At 45.8% G+C, this 24,405-nt stretch overlaps 1 protein-coding gene across 1 annotated transcript in view; it reads right to left on the bottom strand.

Annotated features, from left to right (window-relative positions):
* Positions 1-24,405, bottom strand: part of FBN3 (fibrillin 3) — a gene marked incomplete at both ends in the record, with an annotated part of 122,674 nt that overhangs the window by 83,724 nt on the left and 14,545 nt on the right. Inside the window, 4 exons of the mRNA XM_079546590.1 lie at positions 4,415-4,510; positions 8,426-8,521; positions 14,003-14,101; positions 16,397-16,479. Coding sequence (XP_079402716.1) covers positions 4,415-4,510; positions 8,426-8,521; positions 14,003-14,101; positions 16,397-16,479 — 374 coding nt within the window. The remainder of the gene's footprint in view (positions 1-4,414; positions 4,511-8,425; positions 8,522-14,002; positions 14,102-16,396; positions 16,480-24,405) is intronic.

Genomic DNA, 24,405 nt, shown 5'->3' with positions numbered 1-24,405 from the left:
TCACACTGTGCCAGGGGAGATTTAGGCTGGACATCAGGAAATACTGCTTTTCTGAAAGAGTGGGCAGGCACTGGAATGGGCCGCCCAGGGAGGTGGTGGAGTCACCAACCCTGGAGGTGTTCAAGGAACATTTGGATTTTGTGTTGAGGGACATCAGAGAGAAGTATTGGTGATGGGTGGATGGCTGGACTGGGTGATCCTGTGGGTCTTTTCTAACCTTGGTGATTCTATGATTCCATGTCCACCTAAGCCAACAGAAAACGATGAAATTTCGTATCTCAGAGCCACCACCTCAGCCACAGCCACACTGCCCACATGTAAAGCTAACAGAGCCACTCAGCACGTGCTGGCTGGATGAAAGGCAGCAGTCACCTGTCACTGGGAGCCAAACTCTTTGCTCCTCATTGTGGCGTTCAAATATTGAAGAGAGCATAGAAACAGGAGAGGAAACGGCTGTTTATGTGGACAGTGATAGGACAAGGGGGAATGGTTTCATACTGAGACAGGGAGTTTTAGGTTGGATATTAGGAGGAAGTTTTTCACCCAGAGGGTGGTGAGGCACTGGAACAGGCTGCCCAAGGAGGCTGTGGATGCCCCATCCCTGCAGGCATTCAAGGCCAGGCTGGATGTGGCTCTGGGCAGCCTGGTCTGCTGGTTGGCAACCTGCACACAGCAGGGGGTTGGAACTGATGATCTTTATGGTCCTTTTCAATCCAGGCTGTCCTATGACTCTATGATTCTATGAAAACTGCAGATCCTTGTGAAGCTGCTGGTATTCATAGTGGATGAGCAGCTAGCACCAAACTGCATGAGGTTCAAAACAAAACAGAGCTGGCTAATGCTTCTCTTTGCAATGCTGTTACTAAAATAAAGCTGCTTCACTGAAAACCTGATATTCTGGTTGTAGTTTTCTAGATTTTCAAATAAGTACTGTACCAAATCATAACAATAACTTGCAGATGTTAGAAAACCGACTTTCTGGGTTTTAAGTCTTTGTTCATTTGAAAACCAACAGCTGTTAGCTCTGGTGACATCATTAGTTTTCATTTTTGAGGGTATGTGGTATTCACCCTCTTCAGCCCAAAGAAATGGTGTCTTGCAGCAGAAAGACCATGTCAAATTGAGGGACTTGTTGCAGGAGTTTGATTCTATATTGAAAGATGCAGGAGGCTGCAGAAATGGTCCTTACACCATAGGAACTGAGCGCTTGCCTGGTGAACTGCAGACTGTGTCTGGCAAAGTTCCTGCAAGCTGTCCAAGTCCTTAAACCAGCAAAAGCTTTTAGTCCCCTAACTGCATGTGTTCTTTGGACATCACTCTTCCTCAGCTGCTGCAGTGAGAAGCAGCTGCACTCCTGAGCAGCCTCAAAGAACCTTGGAAATCTGGTTCAAGATAGGCACCAAAATTAGCTGGAGAAGTCACTGATGTTTTAGCTGTTGATGAACAGTGCTTACACAGCATCAAAGCTTTCTCCCCAGCCCCCTGACCCTCACACTCAGTACAGTGCACTGCACTGGGGCTAGGCGAGAAGCTGGGAAGGAGGCATAGTAAAGAATCATAGAATCCTAGAATCACAAGGTTGGAAAGAACCTACAAGATCATCGTGTCCATCGTCCTCCCACCAACCACTGCTATCACAAGCACCAAACCAGGTCTCATAGCTCCTCATCCAGACGCCTCTTGAGCACTGCCAGGGACGGCGACTCCACCACCTCCCTGGGCGGCCATTGCAGCACCTGACCACCATCTGAGAGAAAAAGTTCTTCCTTGTGTCTAACCTAAACCTCCTCTGGTACAGCTTGCGGCCATTTCCTTGGGTCCCGTTTGTTTGCCTGGGAGAAGAGGCCAAACCCCTGCTCATCACAGCCTCCCTTCAGGAGGTTGCAGAGTGCAATGAGGTCTCCCCTGAGCCTCCTCTTCTCCACACTGAACAATCCCAGCTCCCTCAGCTGCTCCTCATAAGATTTGTGCTCCAAACCCCTCACCAGTTTCGTTGCCCTTCTCTGGACACGCTCCAAGGCCTCAACATCTTTCCTGTAGTGAGGAGCCCAAAACTGAACACAGCATTGGAGGTGCGGCCACTGCAACCAGAGCTGAGTGCAGGGGATGCTCACCTCCCTGCTCGTGCTGGCCACACCATTTCCAGTGCAGGCCAGGATGGCACTGGCCTTCTTGGCCACTTGGGCACACTGTTGGCTCAGGTTCAGTTGAGCATCAACCAACACCCCCAGGTCCCTTTTCTCTTCACAGTCATAAGATGGGACTTAACTGATGGGATACTCCCCATGCCATATGACTTGAGCTTAGCAGTAAGATCTCAGGAAAAGGAGGGAGGAGGAAAATAACATGGTTCTGGGTGTTGCCTTGCCTCAGGCCCTGCCTCCTAGAAAGTGGTTGGACATCTTTCTGCCAATCGGAAGCAGTGAATGAATACCTTATTTTCCTTTGCTTCCACATTCAGTTTTTGCTTTCCTTATTAAACTCACACTATCATAATCCATGAGTCTTTTCACTTTCTTTCTACGTTCTCCCCATCCAAAGGGAGAGGGAGGTGAACAAGATGCAGGGTGAGTGCTTGGCCAGAATTACTGGCACATTAAAAATTTTAGCTTATATTTCTTTTCACAGAATCACAGAACTGTAGGGTATGGAAGGGACCTCTGGGGATCAAGTCCAACCCCTACCAAAGCAATTCTCTACAGCAGGTACACAGAAATGTGTCCAGACAGGTCTTGAATATTGGCAGAGAAGGAGACCGCACCAACTCTCTGGGCAGCTGAGAGCAGCTGAGAGTTCTTCCTCGCATTCAGCTGGAACTTCATGTCCCAGTTCATGCCCAGTGCCCTGACCCCATCCTCTTGACTTGCACACTTCAGATATTTATAAAGTGATGAGATCCCATCTCAGCCTCCTCCAGGTGACCAGCCCCACGGCTCTCAGTTTCCCCACCAGGAGATGCTCTGTGCCCCCCCATCTCTGCAGCCCTCCACTGCGCTCTCTCCAGCAGTTCCCTGTCTTTTTTGAAGTGAGGAGCCCGGCACTGGGCGCAGTGCTCCAGCTGTGCTTCCCCAGAGCAGAGCAGAGGGGAGCAGCACCTCCCTTGCCCTGCTGGCCACGCTCTGTGCAATGCACCCCAGGGTCCCATTGGCTTCTTGGCCACCAGAGCTCACTGCAGGTGCATAGTCACCTCTTCGTTACCAGGACACCCAGGTCTTCTCTTCAGGGCTTTTTTCCAGCATGGCAGCCCCTAACCTGTACTGATGCATGTGGTTATTCTGTGATTCTGTGATTCTATGATTCATCTTCAGGAGCATAACCCTACCTACTCTTGTTGAAGCTCATTGGGTTCCTCTCTGCCATTCGCCATCCTGTCCAGCTCTCACTAAATGGCAGCACGGTTTTCTGCAGTGTTAGCCACTCCTCCCAGCATTGTACCATCAGCAAACTGGCTGAGGGTGCACTCTATTCCTTCATCCAAGTCATCGATGTAGATGTTGAACAAGACCAGGCCCAGTCCTAGCCCATTTTCCCTCCTCTCTCAGTGAATAGGAAGGGGCTGATAGTGTCACCTTCCTTTATGAGGATGCTATGGTAAGGGGCTTTCTGGCATTTCTAAGCCATTCCTTGGTGATCAAGAAAAGAAGCAAGGAAATGCCCAAGAGAAAAACGCAATTTTTGTGCTGAGCACAAGGGTATTTTCATGTTTAACAGCTACTGCAAGAGGCCACATGTGGGTGAGGAGTATCCACAGACACAGAACAGCAGGCACTTTACGTACTTAACACTTGATAAGCAGAGATCCCAGAGAGTGCTTTGGACATGGGGTTGTTATTAGAATCATAGAATGATGAAGGTCCAACTGACCTGAGAACACCAGGTCCAACCGTCAACACTTCACCACCATGCCCAATAAACTTGAGTCATGACTGCTCTCCCACTGGAATGGCAGCATGAGTTGGTGCCCTTGGCTCTTGAGCAAAGGAAGAACCAACCAAGATGAGGGAACATTTGCACTGATTAGGAAAAAAACTTCATTACTCGGTGGATCTCAGCACCACAAGATTTTCTGAGGCTATAAGGATGTATTTGAGGAACATCATCTCTCAAATAAGACAAGTTAATAAAAACTGAAACTAACTATATATAAAAACAATCACCATATTCATACTGAATATAATGGAAGAATTCCATACCATCAGCTATGCAAGCGGAAGAGATGAAGTTTTCTCTCACAAGACAGTTCTAATGTCTGTAGTAAACCTTTTTCAGACCCAGTTAAATCCCAGAATTAGGGACTGTATCATCAGGCTAGGAAACTGAGAAGAAATTCACTTAGAATCAAGTATCTCTAGCATACATACTTGAATATACAACTCCTATGCTCAGTCAGTGATAATATGAAGATGTTTCTTACCTCTCTCACACTGGGGGCCGGTGAATCCATAAACACAAGCACAGCGGTTTGGTCCAATGCAACGACCTCCGTTCTGACAGCTATTTTCACAGACAGCTGTTTTGAAATAGAAATGGAAATCAGTGATTTCTGCTCTCAGGGAAATGACAGCGTGAGCTGTGTAGTGCTGGAAGAGCTCAGGATATCTATCACCTACTCTGTGTTATTCATCTCTTCCATGTAGTGAACATATCGAGAAATGCATGATCTTTTCTTTTTCTTTCCCCTCAAAAATGATTTCCTGTTTATGAGTGAAACCATTTATAAAAAGGCTACAAACTCCCATTTCACTTGAGAGGATTTCCTGTGCTATGGAATCTCAAGCTCATTCAGGTCAGCACTGGGACTTAAATGTCAAGGTCAAGATGAATTTATACAGATGAGAAACTGCATAAAGGCGATTTAAATCTAAGGAGAGGAGAACAGGAAGACAATAAAATGTGAGAAGAGAGCAGTCAGCCATTTCATCCCATGCATCTGAAGCAAGGAAGAACCAGAGGCCAGTGTGATATGGCAGCAAACAAACATTCTTTGACTTCAGATTAGCCCTGCTATTCTTAGTTGAAAATCTCCTGTCAACATGACGGAAGTAAAGGCAGAACACTTATGTCACTGATTAGGCTTTTCTAGCTGAAAAACCTGCATGACATGAGCAGTTGCTGGTTGTGACAGGTAAGAATGTGAGCTGCTGAAGAAAGTTACAGGTTGTGCTGCAAGCATTGGCTGGGTTTTACTGGGAGGTGAGGTGAGGGACATGGTTTAGTGGGAGCTATTGGGAATAGGTGAACGGTTGGACTGGATGAGCTTTTAGGTCTTTTCCAACCTTGGTGATTCTATGATTCTATGATTCTATGAAATCGTGGGCAATTGCCAAACCTTGCAAATAACTGACTGGGGACTTCTGAGGGTGTTTTAGAGGTCTTACAAGGCCAGCAGTATTTGGATAACTGTATTGGTAATAGCATGCAAGGCTGAGACTGCATCAATAATAATATCAGAAATAGCAAATTTGGGTACAAAGAAACAAAACTGGGACAAACAGGACAAAGTTTATTGGGAACAGGTTTACCTACAATTAGACTGAGGCAGAAAATGAAAGTGGTGGTGGAAAGCAGGGTCAGGAAACAAGTGGCAGACAGGTATGCCGTGTGAGCTGTGGGTGCTCATCCTGCAGGACCACAAACTAAACCTGCTGTTCTGACTGCACCACCATGTGCGTCAGGAGGACCCAATGGTTTTGATTTCCCTGGCAATTAGAGGAACACTGAATGGATGGATCAAACATTCTGGCACAGTGTCAGTGCCCATTCTAGGAGGCACTGGCGTCAAGTCATCATTTGCTAACATTGTGGTAGGATGAGTTCATTCAGGCTGGCAGTGATATCAAGAAATAATGCTCTGCAGGAGAAAAATAACTTTCCAGAGAACTGATTTATTCAGAGACATGAATAAAGCTCAGCTGGTAGGAACTCCTCTAGAAGTGAAACACTTTCAACTGTTTTGAAAATGACTGCCTTTAAGTCTTGCTATTTCAAAGAAGCTATATCCTTCACAGCAAAACTCCTGTGAAGGATTGTGGATCCAAAGGGTCTCTGTGCCCTGTCTTTCCTCCACAGAGGCTGAAGAAGCAAACTAGATGGAGCTGGGACCCTCGTGAGAGCCATTGTGAGGGGAGAGGGGTTCATCCCTCCTACAGAGAACTCCCTTCCTTGGGCTGGTTAAAAAACATAAATCAGAGGCTGCATCTTCTCTGTTTGCTCTTCTGGTGCCATGGACAAGCTGTGCTTTCATTTTCTGTCACGTGGTGTGATCCTATAGGAGTTTGTTCTCAATAACCTCAGGCAGTAAGGAACCACTTCTATGCCTTTGAGATCACCATTGCTCAGGCTACAGCACCAGCCTGAAAGCCAAAGGCACGAGGAGAAAGAGGACTGCAGATCCTGGAAGCTCAAGATTAAAGTAACCATCCTTTTGTTCCATCAGACCCTCTGGCAGATTCTGTGATCAGAATGGGAGTGGGAAGTCCCTTTGTGAGCAGTAGGTAAAGGAACACAAGCCTGAGAAAAGTCAGGAAATTTGGTTTCTTCTGTGAACAATCCACATTCTGCTGTAGCAAGTGTGGTATCACCAGCTCCCAAAATGGAAACACCTGTCTTCCTCAGACCTACCTTCTTCAGTACACCCACACGAGCTGGCATTCTGCTGTGTGTGAATACATGATGGAAGTCAGCAGTCACCTCAGCACAAGTGCTGCACAGAGTGGCAATGACAGGCTGAGAGGGGCAGGATCCCACAGAGCTATTAAAATCTCAGCACTTGTTGGGACTAATTAGGGCTGCTAAGGTTTTCCTGAAGTTCCTACACAAATTTTCACCCTTTGAGCTACTCAGTTGCCTAGCACCACTGGCACACTGAATACGACACGTAATCTCACCTGAAAAGTGAGACCCACAGCAATCTTGTCCAGCACCTGAGCGTGGCCATCACTAGCTGCGTGCCAAGTGCCAGGCAGCAGAGGCCAGGTGCTGCTGCACATCACAGCCTTCAAAGGTTACACCCATTTCAGAGCTGAGGAAGCTGAAAACTGCTTGGCTGGAATGCTGCCAGCGGGGTCCCACCCTGCCAGTGATGTGCTGCCAATATCTGAACCGTTACGAAAACCCTACTGAGGATATTATAGGTGGAGCTGGTAGCAGCACTTAATAAAGGTTGCTTAGCACGCTCCAGTATAAGCTCTGGTTTGCTGTTACTTACAATTTTCCCAAGCTTTAACTGTTCAGAATGAAATTTTCCATACGGTGTGTCTGTCTTCAGTTGAACTTTTTGGAACGTTCCAGCAAAAATGAATCAGTTGTAGCTGAGGATAAGCTTAGGGAAAATATGGTCTTTTGTCTGTCCTAAAGAAAATTCTCATAGATTTCACCAAGAACCTCAGCAGTTCTCATACATGGATTTGAAATTTGCCTGTAAAATTCCATTTGATCAGAGATTCTTTTAATATTCTTCTGCATACTTGCTTGCCAGCTGCTTATTACAGACAGCACATAAGTTCTTCAGTTGTTTATTCCACAATACAAATAACCATTTAACTGCCAAATCCTTTCATAGGGCACTGGGGAAAAAAAATGCAGTTTTTCCCTATGAAAAGTAAAGATGCTTTGACAAAATACAAGATAAAGTTATAAATCACTGTGAAGTTTCTTTGGGTGACCACGTTGGGGTTTCTTTATAGACAGTCAGTGCTGTCACATTAGCAGAATTAAAAAAATAAATCTTCAAAATGTAACAAGTATTGTTTATAACCAAAACATTTTTGCCTTTTTTAAAAAGGTTTTTCCTCTTCTAATTGAAAGCAGACTTCATTTGTGCTAGAATGAAGGTTTCCCACAGGAAGACTTTTCCCTGAGAATATGCTGTTTTCCTAAAAATATTTTCTAAAAATATTTACAGAGAAATAAAACGTAACTCCAGCTAGCTGTAAAACAACAGGGGACAATCAGCAAAGGCTGCACCTGCCCTTCCTAGCATGGGGTGCTCAGGCTGAGAGCCAAGAGATGTGCACTCAAAGGCCATATCTTTGATATGAGCTCCCTCACACTCATGCCTGGAGAGCAAGGTGCAAGTCAAGGCAGGTCATGACTTTGAGGTCAGCAGTGCACGATGGGCAGCGCTGGATGGCTGTGCAAGTGCAGGGCAGTTTGGACCTACAGCTGTGGGGAAGCAGAAGGATGGCTGTAGTAACAGCGTTGATCTTCTCCCAGCCACACCAGGCAGAACAAATGTAACCTACGTGCCAGTGAGAGTGAGCTGAGATTCCAATGGAGAGCAGAACGCAGCGAGGACATCAAAGTCTGTGCTGCAACCAGCACATCGGTACGTGCAAGGTGACCTCTCTATTTATGGGGCTGTACAAGCCTAGCCTTGCCCTTCTGCTCTCTGTGCACACATACAGCTGGTGTTGCAAGTACTTACGCTGCCCACAGTACGTTCCGGTGTAACCTTTCTGGCAGAGGCAAGATTCCTCATTGCAGCTTCCACCGTTCATGCATCTGACATTGCAGGTTTGGACTGTGGAGAAGAGCAGAGAAGTCTTACAAGACAATGCAAAAAACAGCCCATGGCAGGAGGTGCACACCCCATCTGTAACCTTCTTAATCTCCTCTCCTCTCCTCTCAGTGCACAGGTGATGTTAAATATTCCTTCAAGTTAAACGAAGTCACTGCTGAAGTCTTGCCATAGAATATGTGCCCACCGTGGGTTAAAGGCTTGTACTTTTACTGAGGTAACATTACTCCAGAGCTTGTTACAACTATGAACACTGTAGTCTGTTCCGTGTTCCCTGGACACAAGGCATTTGGGCTGTACTACAGCTGGAAGCATTGCACTGTTGAAACAGGGACAAGACACGAATGCTACAGGCAGGGGAGGTGACACTTCAAGGCCATGTCACACAGGACAAGGTGGGATTGCTCTCTTATGGCAAGCAGTCTTTAACAGAAATAGACATCATTCTATGGAAACCAGAGGATCCTTCATTACAGGATCCACCCTGATTAAACACCTGAAGTTGTGTCTTTTCTAAAGACATGGGACTGAGAGTAAGGGCATATTTACTCCTGTTTCTCTTTCTTCTAGGATACTACACATTTCAAATATTTGTGTACCCTTTAAGCTATTTTAAAGTTTTTGCTCTATTTTCAAGCTTTTCTCATCCTGGGTTATTTAATCTTTAAAACGTTTTCTTATTACAAGCATGTTAAATGCTGAGGGGGCTTGGGAGTAGAATTTATTCTGTGAAGGAAAATCATAAATGTTAAAGGTATTTCTCTTCTTTTTCCAATGACCATGTGGCCTTATTAATGAAATCCATCTACAAGAGATGTTTTTTTAACAAATCTGCAATGAAAAGCATGCATTATCTATTCTTTCTATGTTAAAGTTCAGCTTCCACTGTAGATTATGGAGCAATGAATGTGAATAATACGCTGTAGGAAAACAACAGTAATACAGAAGAATCAGGCAGTTTTACACTGATGGAGACACATCGCCAGCACTAGGTTTAACTGCTTCATTACTATACAATATTTAAGGAATGTGATATTAAAGCAGAGGAGCCCCAAAGGGGAGGTTTATTACTAAACTCTGACTTACAAATACAGGTCAAACAGCTCTCATTTGTTACTGAAATGCCTGGAACAACGCATTCTTTCTTTGTCAAAAATGACAACTCAAATTGCGAGTGCCTCAGGTTATAGCAAGTTAAGTAAAAACTGTTTTTCAGCACGTACATCACAGTTCCTGCCTGCCAGGATGGGAGGGCTGAGAGAGCTGGGGCTGTCCAGCCCCCAGAAGAGAAGGCTCTGCAGAGACCTGAGTGCTGCCTTCAGTAGCGGAAGGGGCTGTAAGAAGGAACAGGACAGACTCTTTACTGGGGTCTGCTGTGACAGGACACGGGGAAGTGGTTTCAGACTAAAAGGGGGGAGAGAATTAATTTGGGTATAAGGAAAAAGTCTTTACAACAGAGGCGGTGAGGCACAGAAACAGGTTGCCCAGTGATGTGATGGATGCCCATCCTTGGAGACAGTCAAGGCCAGGCTGGACCAGGCCGTAGGCAACCTGATTGAGCTGTGGATGACCCTGATCACTGCAGGGGAGTTGGACTAAATGACCTTTAAGTATCCCTTCCAACTCTAACAGTTCTGTTGTCCTATGACTTGGCAGCTTGAAGAAGGTGGGACAAGGGAATGCACATGTAAGGAGATGCTCAGATGAGGTTTGTGTCTTCTCTCTACGTGTAACAACAGCTCCAAAAGAGAAGAGCTGGGGGCAGTGCAAGTGAAACATCTGCCCAAAAGGCAGCAGGAATCGTAAGTGTCCAATAAGGATTATTACATGGTTCATGCTTTGTTCATAGAAGGCCTGACAGGAAGGAGTGGAGTGAGAAGTCTTGGAGCTTTGCGTTCAAAATGCTAAGCACATGTGCTGTACATTTAATTCATATATTTCTAGTATGGTTTGAATTAGTTATAATGTCTACAGTCCTTCCTATTGCTTTATGGCCAGAGATGAGGCCAAATTTAGATGAAACTTAATCATTAAAGAAACTAAGCTTAGGGCTTCAAAGCATTGCCCAGATTGCCAGACATGAGACCAGTCTTTCTGGGAAACAGCTCTGTCTCCAGCATGTTCTAACCCTACATCCCTCACTACAATTAATCAGTGCTGGGAAAGCAATTACATGCCACAAATCTGGGAGACCCACCCAGAAAGAGGTAGCTAGGAAATGTATGTCTGTCCGCTGTCCATCTGTCAGAGCTTTTCCCTACAGTCTGCTTTGCTTTGTACTCAATGCATTCAGCAAGGACTAAGATTTAATGAAGCTGAGAAAATTTAGGAGTTTGGAGTGCAGACATAATGCCCTGACACTCATCCAGAAATTTTCCAGCTAATTGGCAGTGATTGCTCACAGCAGGTCCTATTCCTTACTGCTGCTGTGATCCCAAGGGCCCTGAGATCCCATTGCTATCTCATTTATCTGCAGCACTGGCACTGAGAGGTCTGCTAGATTTGGAGTGAACATAATTCAACCAAGAACTGAAAGGCCTGTTACACTTCCTTGGGATCTTCCAAGATAGCAGAGACAAAATATCTAGGAAAAAGAGAATGACAATTCACCCTAATTAACTCTTCCCATTGCACTGGATCAGTGTTACTTTATTTTAAAGGATCGTGGCTGTGGCTGATTTGCCAGCCATCAGCAGTGCAGTCTGCAGGCAAGTTTTATGTCTGCTAACAGATTGCTACTATCTAAACAGCCACTTGCAAATTACTCTTTAAATATGTCAAGTAAGAAACCAAACTTTTTGTTATGACAGAGAGAGGCAGAGCAGCTTTTATTGCCTCTGGAATGTACTGTTTGACTATTTTACCTCCCTGAAGCATTCATGATAAATGTAGATACAAACATCCCCTCAATGAATGCCAGATTTGATAAAGCCTCTGCAGAGAAACCAACCCTACCCCCTAACCCGGAGTGCCTGCTGAAATCCACCCCAGGCACAGAGGAATGCCAAGTCTGTGCCCAAATGTATATACTGCTCACAGCATTCCTCGCATTCCTCTGTGATTGCTAACATCTGGACCCTCATTCCAGAAACTTTTGTGTCTCCAGCACCTTCCTCTCAGCAGAGCACTGGTGAGGTCTGCAGAGCAGTGCTCACATAGGCTTCAGTGCTGAGCACTTTCTGGGGACATCTGCAGGGTTGAAGGGCAACGTGGCACTCTGGGATCAGATACTGAGAATTTCCTTCTTTGTGTCATGCTCTGAATGTGGTTTTGAGGCTTGACGGGGCTTGGTCTCTGGCCTGCAGTCAGACGCAAGTCACTTTATTAACAATTGCATGCCTATAGATGGGCAATAGTGGAAAATAAATTACTGAGTTGTTTCCAGCAATCGCCGTGAGACCTAAAAAATCCCACTGGATTCTGCACCTTGCATAGAGCCCTGGAAAAAATAATCAGCATTCTTAAAACACTGTGCCACCAGCTGCACACACAGACCATAAACTCAGAATTTCAGCACGTCTGGTGTTGGAAGGGACCTCACAGCCCCCTCAACCCCACTCCTGCTATGCGCTGGGTTCCCCCAGCTCAGGCTACTCAGGGCCCATCCTTGGCCTGGGGCAGCTCCAGGAACGGGGCTCCCACAGCTCTGGGCAGTGCCAGGGCCTCACTGCCCTCCGAGTGAAGAATTTCTGCCTGACATTCAATACATACAGGCCTCACCGGCTCCTCTGGATGGGCAAGAGTACTTGATAACCACCTCCTTCCGGCCTCTGAGTCCTATGAAGGACTCGGATGATTTTGTCTGCTTTTTATCAGCTGCTTGGTAGGTATCAGCTGTTTTCCAAAGAGTCGTGCACAGACACACACAGGTTGGTTACAGGGCTTGCTGAATGGCTCCATCCAGCCTCCCCATGGCCACGATGGCTCTTTTTCTGGCCAAGGGTTGAAGCCACCCAAGGAAGGCGATCTCCCACACCCCTGGTCACCTGCCCAAGTACCGCGCCACCCTTTTGCGTACAGCCCAAACATCCCAAGCTGCAACTTGTGGCCAGCAGGCATTGTAACACTGGCTACCACCACCAAGAAAAGTTTGACTCCACTGCCTCCATAGCTTCCAGAACTCACAGATCCTTCTGGCTCTTCTTCGACTAAATCAGCTCAGTTCCACCAGCTTCACTTTCGAGGACACACACTCAAGCCCGCTGCTGATCTATCCTCATCTGCTACACATCCCTCTTGCAATGGCAGCCCAGATGCAATGCTCCAGCCACAGTCCCACTAAGCAGCTAACAGAGAGGACAACACCTATCTTTGACTTTTTCATCATGATTTCCTTCATCTAGATTGCAGTGACTGGTTTTACTCACTGCCACGTCGACTCCTGACTCCTATTCATCCTGCTATCTACCATAAATCCCAGATCCATTTCAACCATACGATACAGTGGGAAAAGTTGCACAGAGGAACAGAAAGTCCACACCAGTGAATATACAAGGCCAACTAACAGGGGAAATGGCTTTAAACTGGAATAGGATAGATTTAGACATGATATTAGGAAGAAATTCTTTCCTGTGAGGGTGGTGAGACACTGGCACAGGTTGCCCAGAGAGGTTGTGGATGCCCACACTCTGCAAGCATTCAAGGCCAGGCTGGATGAGGCTGTGAGCAACCTGGTTTAGCAGGAGGTGTCCCTGCCTGCAGCAGGAGGTTGGAACGAGGTGATCTTCAAGGTCCATTCCAACCTAAACCATTCCACAGTTATATGGTTGTATGATTCAGACTCAAACAGGAGGAGTGCCTTCTGTGCAGAGCCATATGCCGTAGAGTAATGGAGCATCTGCACACAGAATCTCATCTTGAATATGTTCTGAAAGAGTTACCAAAGGGTTATGGGAATTGCCTACTGGATATTTGACTGTCACTCTTCAGAGTCCTCCACAGTTTGTTTCTGTGCAGTATTTTTCAAAAACCTCAGCCACACAAGTTCCTCCCCGAGCTCCCCCTGAACCTCCTTTCAGGTTTTTGTCCTGAAAGCCTGAGAGGAGAGAAAAAGGCAGAAAAAGTGGCAATGGAATTTCTGCACTCCCAACTCTGCCAGCACGTTAACTTTGTGTCACTGCAGTTCATTGAAAGCACTGAGCGACTCTCCCTGACATTTAAATCACAGCCTAAGCAAAACATGAATGAATTTAACATTGGAAAAAATAATTGTTTAGTAAACAAAAACAGTGACGGATTTAATTCCACTTCAAGGAGCAGTCAGGAGTGGATGGAGTGCTGCTATTTGCTGCTGTGAAATTCAGTTTCTGAGCTTTATCCTGCAAGATTTCTCATACTAAAGAAGCATAAGTCAAAAGAAATAAAAGATTTTGCAAATACTGCCCAAGTCAGTTTAGGACCCGCTAGCCTACTGTGACTGCAGAATTTTTATGAAATCACATAAATACTCCAGAGGGAGAAGAATCACCACCACTGTTTTCTTACCTCCAGCTGAGCCACAGTTGGGAGAGAGCTGCCCATTGGAGCACGTACACATGTTTGGCCGTGAACAAAATCCATCACCACAAGAATTCCTGCAAATTGCTAGAGGAAGAGAAGGAGACAGTGATTAGTACAACATGCTACTGTGGGAGCTTACAGGCACTGTTTTGGCTGTCAAAGGGGTGTGAATTCACCTTGTTTGAAGAATAACCTGGGGAAGAATATGGGCCACATTTTGAGGACCCTGGTATGGGCAGAACAATGGCAGAGAAGGATCCATTCATTCACAGGGCATGAGCTCCTTCCAGGCTTCCCAGAGCAGCTGAGATGCCCCAACCCTGGAGGTGCCCAAGGCCAGTCTGGCACCCACCTCATGGCACAGTCTGAACTGGATGGCCTGCATGGTCCCTTCCAACCCTGTCTATGATCCTAAAGATGTCTTCCTTTTATCACACACTGCGGCTGCCTCTGTTACCGCATATTCACCCCGGAAGAAAATGTGGAATCTCCCTGCCAAAAATGTCTGCACTCACTGTGACATTCAGTGAGACAGGTTTCTTTAAAATGTTGGTGACCCATGAAGCACTGTGCAGTCCATCATTCGGCTTGGAGCAAGCAGACTGTTACTGCGATGCGGCTCCAACAGAATGAAGGCTTAGCTGAGTCAGGCAGAGATGCATTAGCACGATGCCTTCATGTTATCCTTTCTTGTCAGGAACCCCTGTTAATCTCTTCCCCTTCCCATGCCATAGGAGCCAAAAGCATAGCTGACAGCTGATATTGTTTCACCTGTGTAAGCAGATTTTATTAGAGTCCCATGAAACCTCATCTCTGTGTGTTTTATAAATACAATCACAAGGCAGAATTCCCTGAGGACCTCCAGCCCAGATGGCATGTTTACAGCTATGAGAGAAGTCAGCAGACAACCCTCAGTGTTACTAACCCTGCATGCCACCGAACGGCTATTTGGCTGTCAGTTCCTTAACCCTTCGCTTCAATCAGAATTAAACTGGAGCCCCACGTGCTTCATGGGGTGTCTGCTCTCCGCAGAGAGGCAGACTTCCTAAGGTGATGATTTTTTGAGTTCGCTCATCTCTTCCCATAGGTGAAGGAGAATATGCAGAACACCGATCTTACCACTCAATCTTTCCATCACCAAGGGTGAAGTCAAATGCACTTAACTCTGGAGTCGTTACTTACTGCTGATTTTCAGTGAGTTGCTTGCCATACGATGGCACTGGTTACTCAGTGTGTGCAAGGACACATAAACTGACCCCATCACTTGTGATGCACTAGACACCATTTCTTCTAAAAGCACAAGATTTGCAGCTCTGGGCTCAGCTTTGTGCACTTGAGATCCTGGACAACTGCCTTCTAGGAAACACAAGGCATTCCTCACTAAGACAACTGAGTTTTCAGCTCAGTTATTTCAGTGAAATAACTTGCGAACATTATGTCACAGATGCCAGAAAACCTATGGTTTTTCCCCAGCTTGAAATATCTCACTGTCCATTATTTTTAGGAAGTTTTGCAAAAAAAGCATTCCAAACGTGCTCTAATGTAGAAGGTTCTTTCAGAAATCTAAGATATGGGCAAATCCAAGCTCAGAGTGTTTTCTGCTATTTGGTATGTCCAGGATATGGTCAATATCTGCAGGACACCGTTCATTTCCAGTATGTGCTCACTGTGCTTCACGTAGCATGATCAAACACAGGCACAACGATGCCTTTTGTTTCCAGTAAGAATCTCATTTATTTATCCCATGGGAGCATCCTCTGAAGGGCAGACCCCTTCATCTCCCTATAGCTTATGCCTTACTCTACAGAAGTGAGAATCACCAGCTACAGGTCCCAAGGCCCTTAATGGATTGTATAGGTGTGTATCAGCACTTGAGAGTATAATAACGCTCTATTCCAAACATGACAGCTACCTGTTGAAACAGAGGTGTGCTCCACACAAGTCAGCATTCTGCTTTAGAAACAGGACACTGAAAGAAAGATGCAAATTCCTGCTTGTGGACACTTTCACATGATAATGTACTTACAATGGCAGCATCTAGCTCTTGTTCTAGCAGCCAAATTATTTCATCTGAATGAAGACTCTAAAATTACTTTCTCAGGAGTCACTAAAATTGTTCCTATGAGCAAACATAGAAGCTGTCAAGCAACAAGGAACAGCAGCAGCTTAGCAGAAGACAAAAGGCCATGCACTAAATGGGACCGACTGCAACAACCCTTCTTTGAACAAGAGTAGTAGAGACATGAACACCCAACGATTACTGCTTCTATCCTTGTGGATTATGAAATGTCTTGTCATCTGCTGAAGCATGAGCTATGTTTTCCTTCCCACGTGGCAGTGAGTCCCCTTGGTGCCCTCAGTAGGAAAATGGATACTCACGGACAATGCACTGGTTCCCTCCAGGCAGCGTTTTCCAGCCAGGGCAGCAGTACGAGTGGAACCTTGAGCCACACACATTGGGTCTGAAAATTAAAAACAATTTTTTCCTCTGTTTCTGAAGAGTGCCACTGGACATTCTGTACATATTACTGGTGCATGAGAACAGTTGAATAGTCTACTAAACGCCATTTTTTCTGCCAAAATCCACTCCCTCACTCCAAGCTTAAATAAGTCTCATTTAATTCCCACCGAATGGAGTCACCATACAAAATTTTAATAGCTGACTTCTGACCTCCCTGTTCAGAAAGCCCCAATTAGCTACACATTTGTGCAAAGGGGACAGAGGGAGAAATGACTGCCATCATTTCAGCTACGATGCACTGTGCTAGGGTCATGGAGCTCAAAGCTCATGCTGCACAGAAAGACTGGCTTTCTGTTCCTCTTTCCTCTGATGACTTGCACAAAATGTATGGTTGTTAACACAGGTAGCACCCTGTGTCATCAACAGTGAAATTTAGGTTGGGGATTAATGGCCAAGTGTCATGGCAGAGCTCTTCTATGATCTACTGGGGAGACTGATTTGCCTAGAGCAGATCTGGAAGTTTCTCACATCAGTAAGAGAGGGACCTGAGCAGAGACAAGCATGAGAGCAAGTCTGGCCCCATCCTGGTCCTCTGAGGGAGAGGCCACTGAAGATCTAAAACCCAAACTACTTCTCTTCCTTAGACCCAACATAGCTAGTCCATGTGTGGTTGGAGGCAGTATGTGGTGTGGACAGTACCTGTGCATGTGGGGATTGCTGGATCTTGGAGCAGAATCAACATGCCAGGTGAGGTGCTGTGGTGAGCTGACCAGAACAGCAGGGACTCAAGGTCCCACAGGTGGGCTGGTGGGCATGATGGACTCCAGAGGGGGATGCTGAGTGAAAGCTTGGCTGAGTAGGACACATAGAAATGCATGCCAAGTTAAAAGCATGTGGAGGCCAGAAGAGAGACCTGTGGTACAGACACAGGTGTGACCGGTTCTAACCCTATCTAAGTATGGATCAATTGTACCTGGTGTCAGCATCCCTGAGGAGTAGAAGGAAGGAAAGTGTCCAAGGAAAGTGCTTCTCCCAAACTGAGAGGCACAAAGGAGACTCAGGTGCTGCCTGAAGTGCATCAGGCTGGCAGGAGAGGGCAGGCCCAAAGGATGGCAGCTACCTATGTAGCTAAGCAACTCCATAACTGCATGGGGTATGGAGATGCTCCACCCCCTCATGGGGACTAAATGTCCTTATACATTTTTTTTCTGCAGATTGCTCATGGAGTGATTTGTTCGCAGCAGCCATAGTAGCTGAAAACAGACCTACTCTTGTGACTCCAGGCTGTCAGACTACGTAAAATCCGAGCTCCAGATGCCTAGCATGACCCTCTTAAGATGACATGGAGGAGTGAAGAACTGAGGCACAGTCAGGTCTACTCTGATAAGGCAGAGCAGGCAGGTAGGATCCTAGGTAAGGAATGGGACCATAGCCACAAAGTTAGACACAGTTCAAGATCTTTTCACATGGGAACAGAGACTCCTAGATACCAAACAACCCCCAAAACCACAGGCAAGTGAAGTCTTCATCATCAGAACAGAGCAAGGGCAGCTGTTCCTTGTGCATATAACTCATCAGTGCTGCATATGCTCAGTGTGGACAAAGTCTTGCTCTTTTATTCTGAGTGGCAAACTTATGTGCATTCCAAACTGCCAACCAGACAAGCTGGCCATAGCTTCTTCATCTTCAAACGTTTTTTATCAGTTTAAGCAATGACACATAGCAAAGAAGACATGAAACCCAACCCAAACATATACTTCAGCTTGGTATCTACACCACGCTGTGCCATGCTACACATCCACAAATGAACTAGCAGACTTCCCCAAAAAGTCTCCCAAAAGAAAACATGAAATCCACAAACTCACGCGACGCCCATACTCCGTGACTTTGTCAGTGTGGAGTCATGAGAATGCAGCCCCTTGCAAGATCTCTAACAAAGGACCGAACACTTGGGGGAAGCCAGTAAACAGATAAGTAGAGAGTTCATCCAGACCCTGCAACTGTTGAGGGATCATGACTTTTAGAGAATGAGAATTTGAGCTAAAATCACTACTGAAAGATGTTCTGTGGCAGAATACCAGTAAGAAGCAATCCTCCCTGTTAAGGCTGCTTTATTTGGGATCTGAATTCATCTAGTTTATACTTTCAGCTACGGGATCTTGTTCTGTATTTCACTGCTGAATTTATTAATGAAGACTCTTCCACTTATAGACCTATGCATGCTCTAACACCACCACAGTCATTTAATCAGGATATTGCCCCAGATTTATACTGTTTGGCATCGATCATACATTCTCATTTGAATTAATCAAGCTTTATGTCAACCAATTCGGTAGTTTGCTTGGGGGTGGTGATTGACAATTAATAGCTACCATCATCATTGCACAGAGATGGTGGTGTGATCAAATCACACTAGGCAGCTTCTGCTATGCAGTTCAGAATGATTCTGAAACACCGAAGTTTGAACATCAGGAAACACTTCATCACTGTGACAGCGACAGAACGTTGGAGCAGGCTGACCACAGCCTCCATCCTTGGAGGTCTTCAGAAGCCATCCAGACATGGTCCTCTGGGCACCCTGCTCTGGGTGACCCTTCTTGAGCAGGGGTTGGATTGAGATCCCTTCCAACCTCAACTGTTTCATGATTCCATGATTCTACGTTCCCTACTGTTCCCTACAATCCATTTCACTGTGAAATACACTTTCATAACTACATATATATCTCATCTACTGGTAGAAATACCTCTAGCTAAGCTGTGCCTCAGCACAGGAGCAAACGTACGGATGCGGCTGAGTGGAGCAACACCAAAATCTGATTTTTAAAAACTATAAAAGCATTGGTTGCTTTATTTTTTTGATTTTCGTTCTGGAAACAAGTCCATTCACCTCAGCTAGACCAGCGAGTTCATTTCATTTTCCAGATAACAGTCTCTTCTCATTTCCCTAGTGCTCTGTAACAGCTCTGCTGCTGGTCTGTGTCGCTGCAGATGGCAGCTGTGAGGAAATCACATCTGAGAACAAACCCTAGTTTGTCCTTTTTCAGAGTCTTGGCTGAGAGCAGCCTTCAGCCTGGACATGGTCCTTTCCAGTACTTTTCATGAGATTACTACTTTAAAACCAGAATTGGAACACCTACTTTTAAAGCCAGGAACAGAAATGCCTTCATTGCTCATATTTCATTGTTCTAGCAAACTGCATAATTGAACCCTCACCTCCTACCAAAACCAAAATGCTGTCAAACCCCTGCGTAGATTGTATATGCTTTGGATACATTTAGAAGAAAAAAGTGACCTTAATAGATAAAAGGATTTCAAGATCTAAAATAAGAATCTGAGCATCTGCTTCCACTTCTCATGGAGGCCAGAGGACCCCGCAATCCAATATGCTCCTTGAAGTGACTCAGTGAGAAAGCACAGAAAAAAATGAAATACTAAGGACAGCTTTCAGGAAAAAATTAGCGGCTTAGTATTACCAGTCACCTTGCAGGAGCAACACTAAGAACACTGCCTCTCTAGCTGTTCCTGAATGTGTTAAGCAACTCAAACAACAATCTCAATTCTCTGGATGGATCTGGTTTGTTCTCACAAAGGCCAGGCTGATACTGTTTATTGCACCGCCTGCACAGCATCACCCAGCTGAGTACAGACGTCTGTGCTGTTTTCCTTGTACCAAATCACTGCTGAGAAATATTATGCATTGCTCCTGATGTGAATTTAGATAGCAAACTGGACCCTCCAGTATTCTGCCACCAGCAAAGAAAACAGGTAAGATACACATTGTCTCAGCATCCCTTCATTGCTTCAGAACAGCATCCCAAACATTGCCTGTGACCTTATAGATGTTGTGACTGTGCCTCTACCTTCCTCCCATGCCATTTAGTGCTTACTGCAAAGCTTCTCTTGCTAGTTCGTCCTCAAATCCTGAGGTCTCACAGAATCACAGAATGGCCAGGGTTGGAAGGGACCTCAAGGATCATGAATCTCCAACCCCCCTGCCACATGCAGGGCCACCAATTTCCACATTCAATACCACCCCAGGCTGCTCAGGGCCCCAGCCAGCCTGGCCTTGAACACCTCCAGGGATGGACGGGGCATCACAGCCTCTCTGGGCAGCTGTTCCAGCACCTCACAACTCTCACAGCACAGAACTTCCCCTTGACATCCAACCTCAATCTTCCCTCCCTCAACTTCAAACCATTTCCCCTTGTCCTGCAGTTATCTATCCTTTCAAAGAGTTGATTCCCCTCCTGTTTGTAGGCTCCCTTTAGGTACTGCAGGCTGCACTGAGGTCACCCTGCAGCCTTTTTTTCTCCAGGCTGAACAAGCCCAGCTCCCTCAGCCTGTCTTCGTAGTGGAGGTGCTCCAGTCCCCGATCATCTTCGTGGCTCCTCTGGACCCTCTCCAACAGCTCTCTGTCTGTCTTGTGCTGGAGGCTCCAGACCTGGACACAATGCTGCAGATGGGGCCTCACAAGATCAGAGTAGAGGGACGATCACCTCCCTGTCCCTGCTGGCCAGCCCTCTGCTGATGGAGCCCAGGAAAATTACATTACAGCAGGTGTGCCATCATTCTACACCACTCCATGTTTTCCTGAACTTATCCTTGTTTTTTTCCTGGAAGTTCTGCCTGAGCAGTGGGGATTTTTGAAGGTTTTCTTCCTCTGGTTTCCATTCCCAAAGTTCTGTAGGGGAGGCAGAAGCTCCTGGGATGGCTGGGCACCCTGAGAAAACAGCCAATCTCAGTAGCACCCTGTAGGGTCCATCTCCCAGGTTCCAGTCTGTATTCTGGCAAGAACTTGTAGTTTTTTGAAGCAACAGACCTATGGCTGAGAGAGACTAGTGTGTTTCAGAATACTCAGAATAAGCCACCCAGGCATACACGAGTTTTCCACCTTCAGCATGACTGCATACATGTTCAGTAAATACTGGGAAAGAGAAAACATGCAGTAATCATGAAGCATGCATACAACATACGTGCATAAAACACTAAACATCTAGAAGACAGCAGACGCATAGCAGTCTTACACTGTACACAAAATAGACACAGAGAAACACAACATGTGCACAGTAGTCACAATGAAGATGTGCAGTGCACATCCAGCAAATGTACAGCAGAAGCACAGCAGACACAAAACAGGGACATGGAGAAGTGCAGCACATATGCAGGACATAACCAGCAGATGTGCAGCAGACACACAGCAGATATATGGCAGACATGTGGCAGAAATGCTGCAGGGGTACCTTTCCAAGTGCAAGAAACAGGATGTTCTCCAAAGGGAAAATGCAACTAGGTAGAGTTTACAAGAATGACGAACCAGCCACTTTGGGCTGAGAATAAACTCTCAAAATCCCTCCATTGAATATCTCCATCAATAATGAAGATGAATTCTGATAGAACGAAGCTGGGAAGAGTGGCTGACACTGCAGAGGGCTGTGCTGCCATTCAGTGAGAGCTGGACGGGATAGAGAAGGGCAGAGAGGAACACAGTGAGCTTCAACAAGAGTGAGTGTAGGTAGGGTTGTGCTCCTGGGGATGAATAACTACGTGCAACAGTACAGACTGAGTGCTGTCCTACTGGAAGGGAGCTCTGCGGAGAAGGACCTGGGTGTCCTGGTAACGAAGAGGTGACTATGCACCTGCAGTGAGCTCTGGTGGCCAAGAAGCCAATGGGACCCTGGGGTGCATTGCACAGAGCATGGCCAGCAGGGCAAGGGAGGTGCTGCTCCCCTCTGCTCTGCTCTGGGGAAGCACAGCTGGAGCACTGCGCCCAGTGCCAGGCTCCTCACTTCAAAAAAGACAGAAGCTTTGGAGGGCCACAAAGATGACTGAAGGCACGGAGCATCTTCAATGTGAAAAAAGGCTGAGAGCTGGGACTCTCCAGCCTGGAGAAGAGAAGGCTGAGGAGGGGAAATCTCATCACCATTTTATATATCTCAAGCATGGGAGTCAAATTTTGAAGGTGGGCCAGACTCTTCAGTGGTGTGCTGCAACAGAATAAGATGCAATAGGCAAAAACTGAAACCAAGTTCCATACAAACACAAGGAAGAACTTTTTTACTGTGAGAGTGATGCAGCACAGGAACAGGCTGCCTGTAGAGGTGGTGGAGTCTACTTCTCTGGAGATATTCAAGACCTGTCTGGGCGCCTACCTGTGTGACCTCCTGTAGGGAGCTGCTTTAGCAGGGGATTGGACTCAATGATCTCTTGAGGTGCCTTCCAACTCTGCAATTATGGGATTCTGTGGTGTTCCATGTAAAAGCAATCTTAGCTTCTGCTTTCCATGGTGGCTACAAGATGAGCAGCACAAATATTAAATGACTTTCTGTGCAAAGTTGCGCGCTGCTCTCCTTCTCAGTTCTGGTGTTCCAAGAGCACACAGTGACCTGTGCAGAAACTGGGGCAACTGCCTACATGTGCTGCATTCACCTGGTGCTCTCTGGAGCCTCCTTCACCAAACCCAAAATGCAAAATCAAAGTCTCTGCTATAACACTATCAAATGTGTTGTTACAATTGAAGGTGGAGAATAAATCTGTATTTTGACTTCAAATGAGCTTACTTTTTTTCCAAGAGGCTGCGCATCTGTTGCTTCTCTGTGATGAGCAGATAAAAGGGGACCCTGAATGCAGAATTGATTCTGCTGCCATGGATTTAAGTGCCCTGCAGATGGGGGAACATTCTGGGCTTCAGTTCCTGATTGCATTAGGTTGGAAAATGTACAAAGCCAGCCAGTACTGCCACTCAGATACTCAGTTGTAAAACTCAGTAGAAGCAGATACACATCTGTGGTCAGTATTAACTTGGAAGGCAGAGTTCACTCTGAGCAGATGGTGGTCTGCAAATCCTAAGTTTCAACTCTCAGGTCCTCAGGATACAGAAAAGATGAATGGATGATCTTTAATGATATAGGACTCCTGATGCAATTTACAGACCATACGGTCACCAAACACCGCAGTTTGACTTGCCTCTGAATCTGTCTACTGGTCCCCATTTTCAACACGCAGACGTGAACAGTTATGCACAGAATGGAGCCACTGCTCTCAGCACACTCACGAGTTTGACACCCAGGCCTCAGTCTACTTCAAGCCTATGTGAAGGTTAAAGAATATTACTACTAAAATAAACTAGTTATTTTATCAGACAAAATACTAGGAGTTTTTGGATCAAAATCAGGGAAGGAAGAGAAATCCGGCATCAGCTTCATAGACTAACACAGAAGAAAGTGGAAGTTGAATTAAATTCAACACGAGGCGTGGCAAGTTCCAACTGTGCAAAGGTAGAGATAAGAAATTTTCTTAAAGACAGTCAGCCAAGGATTTCATCAAACCCTGTGCAGAGATCCTGGCAGAACTTCTGGGCACTCTGTTACACAGTAAGTTAAGCTACAAGTTCACCGCTGTTCCTTGAAGACTGAGCCTTTACAAGCACGTGCTAAAAAATAGCAGAATTTCTAATCAAAACCTGGGGAGAATTCATTGAAGTTAATGGTGCCACAGAAACTACCTGGAGGGAGAACGAAATTGGATTCCAAAGCAAGACCTCAGTAAGGAGAACTGCGTTTTATGGGAAAAAAATAACTTCATCAGCAAAGTTGTGAAAAAAAAATGCTTGTTGAAAGGAATAGCAGTTATCTTGATCCTGGAAAACACAAGCTGGCAATACACGTCCCTCTCAGCGAGAGGGTATAAATAAAAAGCATCTCATTTACTTGTTCGGACGACAGCAACCACCGCTCATAGTGAAATGCTCCAAGTAACAAGAAGGTGAAAGCTAGAGGAAAATTCATTCAAGTTCAGCAAATTTGCACACAACATCCTTATTATAACTGGTAATTGAAACACATAGATATTTCAGAGTCCTAAATTAAGAATAAGGAGATTTTTTTAGCTCTCCTCATTTCAGCTTTACCTCTTTGGTAGCCAGTAGTAG

Source organism: Tetrao urogallus (genome assembly GCF_951394365.1).
Source record: "Tetrao urogallus genome assembly, chromosome: 25".
Classification (NCBI taxonomy): domain Eukaryota; kingdom Metazoa; phylum Chordata; class Aves; order Galliformes; family Phasianidae; genus Tetrao; species Tetrao urogallus.
This window is presented reverse-complemented; position numbering and strand designations above follow the sequence as displayed.